The 15,483-nt window shown below is 46.1% G+C and overlaps 1 protein-coding gene across 1 annotated transcript; it reads right to left on the reverse strand.

Annotated features, from left to right (window-relative positions):
• Positions 1-3,245: 3,245 nt before the first annotated feature.
• Positions 3,246-3,727, reverse strand: RB195_007286 (uncharacterized protein; the record flags this gene model as incomplete). The annotated part of the gene is made up of 3 exons (XM_064180835.1): positions 3,246-3,297; positions 3,365-3,562; positions 3,630-3,727. The coding sequence occupies 3 exons, from the start codon at positions 3,725-3,727 to the stop codon at positions 3,246-3,248; spliced, it is 348 nt and encodes a 115-aa protein (XP_064037674.1).
• Between the last annotated feature and the right edge of the window lie 11,756 nt (positions 3,728-15,483).

Consider the following 15,483-nt stretch of genomic DNA (forward strand, 5'->3'; position numbering starts at 1 on the left):
CAAGGTCTTCTTAGGGTCAATGAATTGTCGACACAGCGGGATGCAACCTCTCATATTTCAATGAGCATTGAGACGGTGTATGTGTGGTCAATGGTACTGAGTCGCTTTCGGGGTCTGCTGGCTCGCAATGTTGGCTTTCACCCAATCTTTTTTTTTCGATTCCGGTAAAAGATCACTCTTGTAAAGAGCTTTCATGCAACGGGCAATAAGAAGATAGGCAGTAGTCGCCGATATAATTAGATCCACATTCTTCTACAACAACACAGTCCTGTTTTTCATCCACAGATAGGGAACAAAGTCAAGCTGTCAAGATGGAGTAAAGCAGTCGCGAATTGTCAGGCCGTTTGAGCATATCACAATTCGCCATTGTTCGCACATTAGCTATGGTAAATAAGGCACGCAAAATGAATTAGAACCCTAGTGTAAATATATCGGGCAGAGTCTTTCGCCAGCGAAATGGGCACTCCACAGATATACATCTCATTAAAAAAACCTATTGCTTCCGATGGAATGCCCTCCTGGAGCAAACTGTTCATCGTCATTTTAGTACAAGAGGAAAGTTTGGGTCCAAGAAATAATTCAGAAGCAAAACTATAAGTTGTTGTCTTTAGAAAGATCTCTGATCGCTCCTCTGGATATCCCCTGAAGAGCACTCCAAAAATTGAGGATTCCAACCCTGTGCAAAGCACATGTCAGCACCCTTTAGTACCTTGTGATACTGGGATTAATCCAGCCACGCTCACCTCCGCTGACAGCCGAGGTTTGCTGCGCCGTATACCCTCCTGGAGCAAACTGTTCATCGTCATTTCAGTATAAGAGGAAAGTTTGGGTCCAAGAAATAATTTCAAAACAAATCTCCTACTTATCACACCCAAGAAAGTATCTCTGATCGCTCCTCTGGATATCCCTGAGAGCCCCTGAAAAACTGTTCATCGTCATTTCAGTACAAGAGGAAAGTTTGGGTCCAAGAAATAATTTCAAAACAAATCTCCTACTTATCACACCCAAGAAAGTATCTCTGATCGCTCCTCTGGATATCCCCTGAAGAGCAAACTGTTCATCGTCATTTCAGTACAAGAGGAAAGTTTGGGTCCAAGAAATAATTTCAAAACAAATCTCCTACTTATCACACCCAAGAAAGCATCTCTGATCGCTCCTCTGGATATCCCCTGAAGAGCACTCCAAAAATTGAGGATTCCAACCCTGTGCAAAGCACATGTCAGCACCCTTTAGTACCTTGTGATACTGGGATTAATCCAGCCACGCTCACCTCCGCTGACAGCCCGAGGTTTGCTGCGCCGTATGCCCTCCTGGAGCAAACTGTTCATCGTCATTTCAGTGTAAGAGGAAAGTTTGGGTCCAAGAAATAATTCAGAAGCAAAACCATAAGTTGTTCTCTTTAGAAAGATCTCTGATCGCTCCTCTGGATATCCCCTGAAGAGCACTCCAAAAATTGAGGATTCCAACCCTGTGCAAAGCACATGTCAGCACCCTTTAGTACCTTGTGATACTGGGATTAATCCAGCCACGCTCACCTCCGCTGACAGCCCGAGGTTTGCTGCGCCGTATACCCTCCTGGAGCAAACTGTTCATCGTCATTTCAGTATAAGAGGAAAGTTTGGGTCCAAGAAATAATTTCAAAACAAATCTCCTACTTATCACACCCAAGAAAGTATCTCTGATCGCTCCTCTGGATATCCCCTGAAGAGCACTCCAAAAATTGAGGATTCCAACCCTGTGCAAAGCACATGTCAGCACCCTTTAGTACCTTGTGATACTGGGATTAATCCAGCCACGCTCACCTCCGCTGACAGCCCGAGGTTTGCTGCGCCGTATGCCCTCCTGGAGCAAACTGTTCATCGTCATTTCAGTGTAAGAGGAAAGTTTGGGTCCAAGAAATAATTCAGAAGCAAAACCATAAGTTGTTCTCTTTAGAAAGATCTCTGATCGCTCCTCTGGATATCCCCTGAAGAGCACTCCAAAAATTGAGGATTCCAACCCTGTGCAAAGCACATGTCAGCACCCTTTAGTACCTTGTGATACTGGGATTAATCCAGCCACGCTCACCTCCGCTGACAGCCCGAGGTTTGCTGCGCCGTATGCCCTCCTGGAGCAAACTGTTCATCGTCATTTCAGTGTAAGAGGAAAGTTTGGGTCCAAGAAATAATTTCAAAACAAATCTCCTACTTATCACACCCAAGAAAGTATCTCTGATCGCTCCTCTGGATATCCCCTGAAGAGCACTCAAATTGTTCCAACCTGTCAGACAGGTTGGGTTCAAACAATCTTTACCTTGTGATACTGGATTATCCAACCACTCCTCCGACTGTTACGGCCCGAGGTTTGGGTCAGAAATTAAATCTGAAGTATCTCTGATCGCTCCTCTGGTATCCCTGAAGAGCAAACTGTTCATCGTCATTTCAGTACAAGAGGAAAGTTTGGGTCCAAGAAATAATTTCAAAACAAATCTCCTACTTATCACACCCAAGAAAGTATCTCTGATCGCTCCTCTGGATATCCCCTGAAAGAGCACTCCAAAAATTGAGGATTCCAACCTGTGCAAAGACATGTCAGACCCTTTAGTACCTTGTGATACTGGGATTAATCCAACCACACTCACCTCCGCTGACGGCCCAGGTTTGCTGCGCCGTATGCCCCTGGAGCAAACTGTTCATCGTCATTTCAGTACAAGAGGAAAGTTTGGGTCCAAGAAATAATTTCAAAACAAATCTCCTACTTTTCACACCCCAAGAAAGCATCTCTGATCGCTCCTCTGGATATCCCCTGAAGAGCACTCCAAAAATTGAGGATTCCAACCCTGTGCAAAGCACATGTCAGCACCCTTTAGTACCTTGTGATACTGGGATTAATCCAACCACGCTCACCTCCGCTGACAGCCCGAGGTTTGCTGCGCCGTATGCCCTCCTGGAGCAAACTGTTCATCGTCATTTCAGTATAAGAGGAAAGTTTGGGTCCAAGAAATAATTTCAAAACAAATCTCCTACTTATCACACCCAAGAAAGTATCTCTGATCGCTCCTCTGGATATCCCCTGAAGAGCACTCCAAAAGGACCAACCCTTGCAGCACATGTCAGACCCTTTAGTACCTTGTGATACTGGATTAATCCAACCACACTCACCTCCGCTGACGGCCCGAGGTTTGCTGCGCCTCCTACAAACTGTTCATCGTCATTTCAGTACAAGAGGAAAGTTTGGGTCCAAGAAATAATTTCAAAACAAATCTCCTACTTATCACACCCAATAGAAAGCATCTCTGATCGCTCCTCTGGATATCCCCTGAAGAGCACTCCAAAAATTGAGGATTCCAACCCTGTGCAAAGCACATGTCAGCACCCTTTAGTACCTTGTGATACTGGGATTAATCCAACCACACTCACCTCCGCTGACAGCCCGAGGTTTGCTGCGCCGTATGCCCTCCTGGAGCAAACTGTTCATCGTCATTTCAGTATAAGAGGAAAGTTTGGGTCCAAGAAATAATTCAGAAGCAAAACTACAAGTTGTTGTCATTAGAAAGATCTCTGATCGCTCCTCTGGATATCCCCTGAAGAGCACTCCAAAAATTGAGGATTCCAACCCTGTGCAAAGCACATGTCAGCACCCTTTAGTACCTTGTGATACTGGGATTAATCCAGCCACGCTCACCTCCGCTGACAGCCCGAGGTTTGCTGCGCCGTATACCCTCCTGGAGCAAACTGTTCATCGTCATTTCAGTACAAGAGGAAAGTTTGGGTCCAAGAAATAATTTCAAAACAAATCTCCTACTTATCACACCCAAGAAAGCATCTCTGATCGCTCCTCTGGATATCCCCTGAAGAGCACTCCAAAAATTGAGGATTCCAACCCTGTGCAAAGCACATGTCAGCACCCTTTAGTACCTTGTGATACTGGGATTAATCCAGCCACGCTCACCTCCGCTGACAGCCCGAGGTTTGCTGCGCCGTATGCCCTCCTGGAGCAAACTGTTCATCGTCATTTCAGTATAAGAGGAAAGTTTGGGTCCAAGAAATAATTTCAGAAACAAAACTCCTAGCTTGTACCCTTAGAAAGATCTCTGATCGCTCCTCTGGATATCCCCTGAAGAGCACTCCAAAAATTGAGGATTCCAACCCTGTGCAAAGCACATGTCAGCACCCTTTAGTACCTTGTGATACTGGGATTAATCCAACCACCCGCTCACCTGCCCTCCGGCACTGGGTCGAAATAATTTAAAAATTCTCACACCCGAAGGTTTTCTGTCGCTCCTCTGGCTCTCCCCTGGAGCAAACTGTTCATCGTCATTTCAGTATAAGAGGAAAGTTTGGGTCCAAGAAATAATTTCAAAACAAATCTCCTACTTATCACACCCAAGAAAGTATCTCTGATCGCTCCTCTGGATATCCCCTGAAGAGCACTCCAAAAATTGAGGATTCCAACCCTGTGCAAAGCACATGTCAGCACCCTTTAGTACCTTGTGATACTGGGATTAATCCAACCACACTCACCTCCGCTGACAGCCCGAGGTTTGCTGCGCCGTATGCCCTCCTGGAGCAAACTGTTCATCGTCATTTCAGTATAAGAGGAAAGTTTGGGTCCAAGAAATAATTTCAGAAACAAATCTCCTACTTGTCACACCCAAGAAAGTATCTCTGATCGCTCCTCTGGATATCCCCTGAAGAGCACTCCAAAAATTGAGGATTCCAACCCTGTGCAAAGCACATGTCAGCACCCTTTAGTACCTTGTGATACTGGGATTAATCCAGCCACGCTCACCTCCGCTGACAGCCCGAGGTTTGCTGCGCCGTATGCCCTCCTGGAGCAAACTGTTCATCGTCATTTCAGTGTAAGAGGAAAGTTTGGGTCCAAGAAATAATTTCAAAACAAATCTCCTACTTATCACACCCAAGAAGGTATCTCTGATCGCTCCTCTGGATATCCCCTGAAGTCAAATGTGTCACCTTTGCTTGATACTGGTTATACTCTCTTTTATGCCTCCTGGAGCAAACTGTTCATCGTCATTTCAGTATAAGAGGAAAGTTTGGGTCCAAGAAATAATTTCAAAACAAATCTCCTACTTCTTACACCCAAGAAAGTATCTCTGATCGCTCCTCTGGATATCCCCTGAAGAGCACTCCAAAAATTGAGGATTCCAACCCTGTGCAAAGCACATGTCAGCACCCTTTAGTACCTTGTGATACTGGGATTAATCCAACCACACTCACCTCCGCTGACAGCCCGAGGTTTGCTGCGCCGTATGCCCTCCTGGAGCAAACTGTTCATCGTCATTTCAGTATAAGAGGAAAGTTTGGGTCCAAGAAATAATTTAGAACAAAACTCCAACAAGGTTTTGTCACCTCTTTAGAAAGTATCTCTGATCGCTCCTCTGGATATCCCCTGAAGAGCACTCCAAAAATTGAGGATTCCAACCCTGTGCAAAGCACATGTCAGCACCCTTTAGTACCTTGTGATACTGGGATTAATCCAACCACACTCACCTCCGCTGACGGCCCGAGGTTTGCTGCGCCGTATGCCCTCCTGGAGCAAACTGTTCATCGTCATTTCAGTATAAGAGGAAAGTTTGGGTCCAAGAAATAATTTCAAAACAAATCTCCTGCTTCTTACACCCAAGAAAGTATCTCTGATCGCTCCTCTGGATATCCCCTGAAGAGCACTCCAAAAATTGAGGATTCCAACCCTGTGCAAAGCACATGTCAGCACCCTTTAGTACCTTGTGATACTGGGATTAATCCAACCACACTCACCTCCGCTGACGGCCCGAGGTTTGCTGCGCCGTATGCCCTCCTGGAGCAAACTGTTCATCGTCATTTCAGTATAAGAGGAAAGTTTGGGTCCAAGAAATAATTCAGAAGCAAAACTACAAGTTGTTGTCATTAGAAAGATCTCTGATCGCTCCTCTGGATATCCCCTGAAGAGCACTCCAAAAATTGAGGATTCCAACCCTGTGCAAAGCACATGTCAGCACCCTTTAGTACCTTGTGATACTGGGATTAATCCAACCACACTCACCTCCGCTGACGGCCCGAGGTTTGCTGCGCCGTATGCCCTCCTGGAGCAAACTGTTCATCGTCATTTCAGTATAAGAGGAAAGTTTGGGTCCAAGAAATAATTTCAAAACAAATCTCCTGCTTCTTACACCCAAGAAAGTATCTCTGATCGCTCCTCTGGATATCCCCTGAAGAGCACTCCAAAAATTGAGGATTCCAACCCTGTGCAAAGCACATGTCAGCACCCTTTAGTACCTTGTGATACTGGGATTAATCCAACCACACTCACCTCCGCTGACGGCCCGAGGTTTGCTGCGCCGTATGCCCTCCTGGAGCAAACTGTTCATCGTCATTTCAGTATAAGAGGAAAGTTTGGGTCCAAGAAATAATTTCAAAACAAATCTCCTGCTTCTTACACCCAAGAAAGTATCTCTGATCGCTCCTCTGGATATCCTGAAACAGCCCAAACGAGCAAACTGTTCATCGTCATTTCGTATAAGAGGAAAGTTTGGGTCCAAGAAATAATTTCAAAGCAAATCTTGTTTCTTAAGAAAGATCTCTGATCGCTCCTCTGGATATCCCCTGAAGAGCACTCCAAAAATTGAGGATTCCAACCCTGTGCAAAGCACATGTCAGCACCCTTTAGTACCTTGTGATACTGGGATTAATCCAACCACACTCACCTCCGCTGACGGCCCGAGGTTTGCTGCGCCGTATGCCCTCCTGGAGCAAACTGTTCATCGTCATTTCAGTATAAGAGGAAAGTTTGGGTCCAAGAAATAATTTCAAAACAAATCTCCTACTTCTTACACCCAAGAAAGTATCTCTGATCGCTCCTCTGGATATCCCCTGAAGAGCACTCCAAAAATTGAGGATTCCAACCCTGTGCAAAGCACATGTCAGCACCCTTTAGTACCTTGTGATACTGGGATTAATCCAACCACACTCACCTCCGCTGACGGCCCGAGGTTTGCTGCGCCGTATGCCCTCCTGGAGCAAACTGTTCATCGTCATTTCAGTATAAGAGGAAAGTTTGGGTCCAAGAAATAATTCAGAAGCAAATCTCCATTGCTTCTACACCCAAGAAAGTATCTCTGATCGCTCCTCTGGATATCCCCTGAAGAGCACTCCAAAAATTGAGGATTCCAACCCTGTGCAAAGCACATGTCAGCACCCTTTAGTACCTTGTGATACTGGGATTAATCCAACCACACTCACCTCCGCTGACGGCCCGAGGTTTGCTGCGCCGTATGCCCTCCTGGAGCAAACTGTTCATCGTCATTTCAGTATAAGAGGAAAGTTTGGGTCCAAGAAATAATTTCAAAACAAATCTCCTACTTCTTACACCCAAGAAAGTATCTCTGATCGCTCCTCTGGATATCCCCTGAAGAGCACTCCAAAAATTGAGGATTCCAACCCTGTGCAAAGCACATGTCAGCACCCTTTAGTACCTTGTGATACTGGGATTAATCCAACCACACTCACCTCCGCTGACAGCCCGAGGTTTGCTGCGCCGTATGCCCTCCTGGAGCAAACTGTTCATCGTCATTTCAGTATAAGAGGAAAGTTTGGGTCCAAGAAATAATTTCAAAACAAATCTCCTGCTTCTTACACCCAAGAAAGTATCTCTGATCGCTCCTCTGGATATCCCCCTGAAGAGCACTCCAAAAATTGAGGATTCCAACCCTGTGCAAAGCACATGTCAGCACCCTTTAGTACCTTGTGATACTGGGATTAATCCAACCACACTCACCTCCGCTGACGGCCCGAGGTTTGCTGCGCCGTATGCCCTCCTGGAGCAAACTGTTCATCGTCATTTCAGTATAAGAGGAAAGTTTGGGTCCAAGAAATAATTTCAAAACAAATCTCCTGCTTCTTACACCCAAGAAAGTATCTCTGATCGCTCCTCTGGATATCCCCTGAAGAGCACTCCAAAAATTGAGGATTCCAACCCTGTGCAAAGCACATGTCAGCACCCTTTAGTACCTTGTGATACTGGGATTAATCCAACCACACTCACCTCCGCTGACGGCCCGAGGTTTGCTGCGCCGTATGCCCTCCTGGAGCAAACTGTTCATCGTCATTTCAGTATAAGAGGAAAGTTTGGGTCCAAGAAATAATTTCAAAACAAATCTCCTGCTTATCACACCCAAGAAAGTATCTCTGATCGCTCCTCTGGATATCCCCTGAAGAGCACTCCAAAAATTGAGGATTCCAACCCTGTGCAAAGCACATGTCAGCACCCTTTAGTACCTTGTGATACTGGGATTAATCCAACCACACTCACCTCCGCTGACGGCCCGAGGTTTGCTGCGCCGTATGCCCTCCTGGAGCAAACTGTTCATCGTCATTTCAGTATAAGAGGAAAGTTTGGGTCCAAGAAATAATTTCAAAACAAATCTCCTAGCTTCTTCACACCCAAGAAAGTATCTCTGATCGCTCCTCTGGATATCCCCTGAAGAGCACTCCAAAAATTGAGGATTCCAACCCTGTGCAAAGCACATGTCAGCACCCTTTAGTACCTTGTGATACTGGGATTAATCCAACCACACTCACCTCCGCTGACGGCCCGAGGTTTGCTGCGCCGTATGCCCTCCTGGAGCAAACTGTTCATCGTCATTTCAGTATAAGAGGAAAGTTTGGGTCCAAGAAATAATTTCAAAACAAATCTCCTACTTCTCTACACCCAAGAAAGTATCTCTGATCGCTCCTCTGGATATCCCCTGAAGAGCACTCCAAAAATTGAGGATTCCAACCCTGTGCAAAGCACATGTCAGCACCCTTTAGTACCTTGTGATACTGGGATTAATCCAACCACACTCACCTCCGCTGACAGCCCGAGGTTTGCTGCGCCGTATGCCCTCCTGGAGCAAACTGTTCATCGTCATTTCAGTATAAGAGGAAAGTTTGGGTCCAAGAAATAATTTTCAAAACAAATCTCCTTTTACACCCAAGAAAGTCTCTGATCGCTCCTCTGGATATCCCCTGAAGAGCACTCCAAAAATTGAGGATTCCAACCCTGTGCAAAGCACATGTCAGCACCCTTTAGTACCTTGTGATACTGGGATTAATCCAACCACACTCACCTCCGCTGACGGCCCGAGGTTTGCTGCGCCGTATGCCCTCCTGGAGCAAACTGTTCATCGTCATTTCAGTATAAGAGGAAAGTTTGGGTCCAAGAAATAATTTCAAAACAAATCTCCTACTTCTTACACCCAAGAAAGTATCTCTGATCGCTCCTCTGGATATCCCCTGAAGAGCACTCCAAAAATTGAGGATTCCAACCCTGTGCAAAGCACATGTCAGCACCCTTTAGTACCTTGTGATACTGGGATTAATCCAACCACACTCACCTCCGCTGACGGCCCGAGGTTTGCTGCGCCGTATGCCCTCCTGGAGCAAACTGTTCATCGTCATTTCAGTATAAGAGGAAAGTTTGGGTCCAAGAAATAATTTCAAAACAAATCTCCTACTTATCTTACACCCAAGAAAGTATCTCTGATCGCTCCTCTGGATATCCCCTGAAGAGCACTCCAAAAATTGAGGATTCCAACCCTGTGCAAAGCACATGTCAGCACCCTTTAGTACCTTGTGATACTGGGATTAATCCAGCCACGCTCACCTCCGCTGACAGCCCGAGGTTTGCTGCGCCGTATGCCCTCCTGGAGCAAACTGTTCATCGTCATTTCAGTGTAAGAGGAAAGTTTGGGTCCAAGAAATAATTTCAAAACAAATCTCCTAAGCTTGTTACACCCAAGAAAGTATCTCTGATCGCTCCTCTGGATATCCCCTGAAGAGCACTCCAAAAATTGAGGATTCCAACCCTGTGCAAAGCACATGTCAGCACCCTTTAGTACCTTGTGATACTGGGATTAATCCAGCCACACTCACCTCCGCTGACAGCCCGAGGTTTGCTGCGCCGTATGCCCTCCTGGAGCAAACTGTTCATCGTCATTTCAGTATAAGAGGAAAGTTTGGGTCCAAGAAATAATTTCAAAACAAATCTCCTACTTCTATTTATATCGTGGTTTGGGTGATAATTCTATCACACCCAAGAAAGTATCTCTGATCGCTCCTCTGGATATCCCCTGAAGAGCACTCCAAAAATTGAGGATTCCAACCCTGTGCAAAGCACATGTCAGCACCCTTTAGTACCTTGTGATACTGGGATTAATCCAGCCACGCTCACCTCCGCTGACAGCCCGAGGTTTGCTGCGCCGTATGCCCTCCTGGAGCAAACTGTTCATCGTCATTTCAGTATAAGAGGAAAGTTTGGGTCCAAGAAATAATTTCAAAACAAATCTCCTACTTATCACACCCAAGAAAGTATCTCTGATCGCTCCTCTGGATATCCCCTGAAGAGCACTCCAAAAATTGAGGATTCCAACCCTGTGCAAAGCACATGTCAGCACCCTTTAGTACCTTGTGATACTGGGATTAATCCAGCCACGCTCACCTCCGCTGACAGCCCGAGGTTTGCTGCGCCGTATGCCCTCCTGGAGCAAACTGTTCATCGTCATTTCAGTATAAGAGGAAAGTTTGGGTCCAAGAAATAATTTCAAAACAAATCTCCTACTTATACACCCAAGAAAGGATCTCTGATCGCTCCTCTGGATATCCCCTGAAGAGCACTCCAAAAATTGAGGATTCCAACCCTGTGCAAAGCACATGTCAGCACCCTTTAGTACCTTGTGATACTGGGATTAATCCAGCCACGCTCACCTCCGCTGACAGCCCGAGGTTTGCTGCGCCGTATGCCCTCCTGGAGCAAACTGTTCATCGTCATTTCAGTATAAGAGGAAAGTTTGGGTCCAAGAAATAATTTCAAAACAAATCTCCTATCTTATCACACCCAAGAAAGTATCTCTGATCGCTCCTCTGGATATCCCCTGAAGAGCACTCCAAAAATTGAGGATTCCAACCCTGTGCAAAGCACATGTCAGCACCCTTTAGTACCTTGTGATACTGGGATTAATCCAGCCACGCTCACCTCCGCTGACAGCCCGAGGTTTGCTGCGCCGTATGCCCTCCTGGAGCAAACTGTTCATCGTCATTTCAGTATAAGAGGAAAGTTTGGGTCCAAGAAATAATTTCAACAACCCTTTACCCCAGATCTCTGATCGCCCCTCCGATATCCCTGAGAGCAAACTGTTCATCGTCATTTCAGTACAAGAGGAAAGTTTGGGTCCAAGAAATAATTTCAAAACAAATCTCCTACTTATCACACCCAAGAAAGTATCTCTGATCGCTCCTCTGGATATCCCCTGAAGAGCACTCCAAAAATTGAGGATTCCAACCCTGTGCAAAGCACATGTCAGCACCCTTTAGTACCTTGTGATACTGGGATTAATCCAGCCACGCTCACCTCCGCTGACAGCCCGAGGTTTGCTGCGCCGTATGCCCTCCTGGAGCAAACTGTTCATCGTCATTTCAGTGTAAGAGGAAAGTTTGGGTCCAAGAAATAATTCAGAAGCAAAACTATAAGTTGTTCTCTTTAGAAAGATCTCTGATCGCTCCTCTGGATATCCCCTGAAGAGCACTCCAAAAATTGAGGATTCCAACCCTGTGCAAAGCACATGTCAGCACCCTTTAGTACCTTGTGATACTGGGATTAATCCAGCCACGCTCACCTCCGCTGACAGCCCGAGGTTTGCTGCGCCGTATGCCCTCCTGGAGCAAACTGTTCATCGTCATTTCAGTGTAAGAGGAAAGTTTGGGTCCAAGAAATAATTTCAAAACAAATCTCCTACTTATCACACCCAAGAAAGTATCTCTGATCGCTCCTCTGGATATCCCCTGAAGAGCACTCCAAAAATTGGGGATTCCAACCCTGTGCAAAGCACATGTCAGCACCCTTTAGTACCTTGTGATACTGGGATTAATCCAGCCACGCTCACCTCCGCTGACAGCCCGAGGTTTGCTGCGCCGTATGCCCTCCTGGAGCAAACTGTTCATCGTCATTTCAGTATAAGAGGAAAGTTTGGGTCCAAGAAATAATTTCAGAAACAAATCTCCTACTTATCACACCCAAGAAAGTATCTCTGATCGCTCCTCTGGATATCCCCTGAAGAGCACTCCCAAAAATTGAGGATTCCAACCCTGTGCAAAGCACATGTCAGCACCCTTTAGTACCTTGTGATACTGGGATTAATCCAGCCACGCTCACCTCCGCTGACAGCCCCAGGGTTTGCTGCGCCGTATGCCCTCCTGGAGCAAACTGTTCATCGTCATTTCAGTATAAGAGGAAAGTTTGGGTCCAAGAAATAATTTCAAAACAAATCTCCTACTTATCACACCCAAGAAAGTATTTGATCGCTCCTCTGGATATCCCCTGAAGAGCACTCCAAAATTGGGGATCCACCCGCAACTGTTCTGTTTGGAGAGTTTGGGTCAGAAATAATTTCAACAATCTCCTACTTTCCAGAAAGTATCTCTGATCGCTCCTCTGGATATCCCAAGAGCACTCCAAATTGAGGATTCCAACCCTGTGCAAAGCACATGTCAGCACCCTTTAGTACCTTGTGATACTGGGATTAATCCAGCCACGCTCACCTCCGCTGACAGCCCGAGGTTTCCTGCGCCGTATGCCCTCCTGGAGCAAACTGTTCATCGTCATTTCAGTATAAGAGGAAAGTTTGGGTCCAAGAAATAATTTCAAAACAAATCTCCTACTTATCACACCCAAGAAAGTATCTCTGATCGCTCCTCTGGATATCCCCTGAAGAGCACTCCAAAAATTGGGGATTCCAACCCTGTGCAAAGCACATGTCAGCACCCTTTAGTACCTTGTGATACTGGGATTAATCCAGCCACGCTCACCTCCGCTGACAGCCCGAGGTTTGCTGCGCCGTATGCCCTCCTGGAGCAAACTGTTCATCGTCATTTCAGTATAAGAGGAAAGTTTGGGTCCAAGAAATAATTTCAGAAACAAATCTCCTAAGTTGTTACACTTTAGAAAGATCTCTGATCGCTCCTCTGGATATCCCCTGAAGAGCACTCCAAAAATTGAGGATTCCAACCCTGTGCAAAGCCATGTCAGCACCCTTTAGTACCTTGTGATACTGGGATTAATCCAGCCACGCTCACCTCCGCTGACAGCCCGAGGTTTGCTGCGCCGTATGCCCTCCTGGAGCAAACTGTTCATCGTCATTTCAGTGTAAGAGGAAAGTTTGGGTCCAAGAAATAATTTCAAAACAAATCTCCTACTTATCACACCCAAGAAAGTATCTCTGATCGCTCCTCTGGATAGTAACCCACTATACACCCAGAAAACTTGAGGATTCCCTCAGACTGACCCTTTGACCTTGTGAACTGGATTAATCCGCCACGCCCCTCTACGCCGGTTCTGGATGCCTTGGAGCAAACTGTTCATCGTCATTTCAGTATAAGAGGAAAGTTTGGGTCCAAGAAATAATTTCAAAACAAATCTCCTACTTATCACACCCAAGAAAGTATCTCTGATCGCTCCTCTGGATATCCCCTGAAGAGCACTCCAAAAATTGAGGATTCCAACCCTGTGCAAAGCACATGTCAGCACCCTTTAGTACCTTGTGATACTGGGATTAATCCAGCCACGCTCACCTCCGCTGACAGCCCGAGGTTTGCTGCGCCGTATGCCCTCCTGGAGCAAACTGTTCATCGTCATTTCAGTATAAGAGGAAAGTTTGGGTCCAAGAAATAATTTCAAAACAAATCTCCTGCTTATTACACCCAAGGAAAGATCTCTGATCGCTCCTCTGGATATCCCTGAAGAGCACTCCAAAAATTGAGGATTCCAACCCTGTGCAAAGCACATGTCAGCACCCTTTAGTACCTTGTGATACTGGGATTAATCCAGCCACGCTCACCTCCGCTGACAGCCCGAGGTTTGCTGCGCCGTATGCCCTCCTGGAGCAAACTGTTCATCGTCATTTCAGTGTAAGAGGAAAGTTTGGGTCCAAGAAATAATTTCAAAACAAATCTCCTACTTATTTCCCCAGAAAGTATCTCTGATCGCTCCTCTGGATATCCCCTGAAGAGCACTCCAAAAATTGAGGATTCCAACCCTGTGCAAAGCACATGTCAGCACCCTTTAGTACCTTGTGATACTGGGATTAATCCAGCCACGCTCACCTCCGCTGACAGCCCGAGGTTTGCTGCGCCGTATGCCCTCCTGGAGCAAACTGTTCATCGTCATTTCAGTGTAAGAGGAAAGTTTGGGTCCAAGAAATAATTTCAAAACAAATCTCCTACTTATCACACCCAAGAAGGCTACGGGGGTGAAATAATTTCAAAACAACTCCTACTTATCACACCCAAGAAAGTATCTCTGATCGCTCCTCTGGATATCCCCTGAAGAGCACTCCAAAAATTGAGGATTCCAACCCTGTGCAAAGCACATGTCAGCACCCTTTAGTACCTTTTTGGTTAATCAGCCACGCTCACCTCCGCTGACAGCCCGAGGTTTCTGCGCCGTATGCCCTCCTGGAGCAAACTGTTCATCGTCATTTCAGTATAAGAGGAAAGTTTGGATCCAAGAAATATTCAAAAATTCAAACAATCTCTCACTTATCACACCCAAGAAAGTATCTCTGATCGCTCCTCTGGATATCCCCTGAAGAGCACTCCAAAAATTGAGGATTCCAACCCTGTGCAAAGCACATGTCAGCACCCTTTAGTACCTTGTGATACTGGGATTAATCCAGCCACGCTCACCTCCGCTGACAGCCCCAGGTTTCCTGCGCCGTATGCCCTCCTGGAGCAAACTGTTCATCGTCATTTCAGTATAAGAGGAAAGTTTGGATCCAAGAAATAATTTCAAAACAAATCTCCTACTTATCACACCCAAGAAAGTATCTCTGATCGCTCCTCTGGATATCCCCTGAAGAGCACTCCAAAAATTGGGGATTCCAACCCTGTGCAAAGCACATGTCAGCACCCTTTAGTACCTTGTGATACTGGGATTAATCCAGCCACGCTCACCTCCGCTGACAGCCCCAGGTTTCCTGCGCCGTATGCCCTCCTGGAGCAAACTGTTCATCGTCATTTCAGTATAAGAGGAAAGTTTGGATCCAAGAAATAATTTCAAAACAAATCTCCTACTTATCACACCCAAGAAAGTATCTCTGATCGCTCCTCTGGATATCCCCTGAAGAGCACTCCAAAAATTGGGGATTCCAACCCTGTGCAAAGCACATGTCAGCACCCTTTAGTACCTTGTGATACTGGGATTAATCCAGCCACGCTCACCTCCGCTGACAGCCCCAGGTTTCCTGCGCCGTATGCCCTCCTGGAGCAAACTGTTCATCGTCATTTCAGTATAAGAGGAAAGTTTGGATCCAAGAAATAATTTCAAAACAAATCTCCTACTTATCACACCCAAGAAAGTATCTCTGATCGCTCCTCTGGATATCCCCTGAAGAGCACTCCAAAAATTGGGGATTCCAACCCTGTGCAAAGCACATGTCAGCACCCTTTAGTACCTTGTGATACTGGGATTAAT

The sequence above is a fragment of the Necator americanus genome, chromosome I, assembly GCF_031761385.1.
Source record: "Necator americanus strain Aroian chromosome I, whole genome shotgun sequence".
NCBI classification, from domain to species: domain Eukaryota; kingdom Metazoa; phylum Nematoda; class Chromadorea; order Rhabditida; family Ancylostomatidae; genus Necator; species Necator americanus.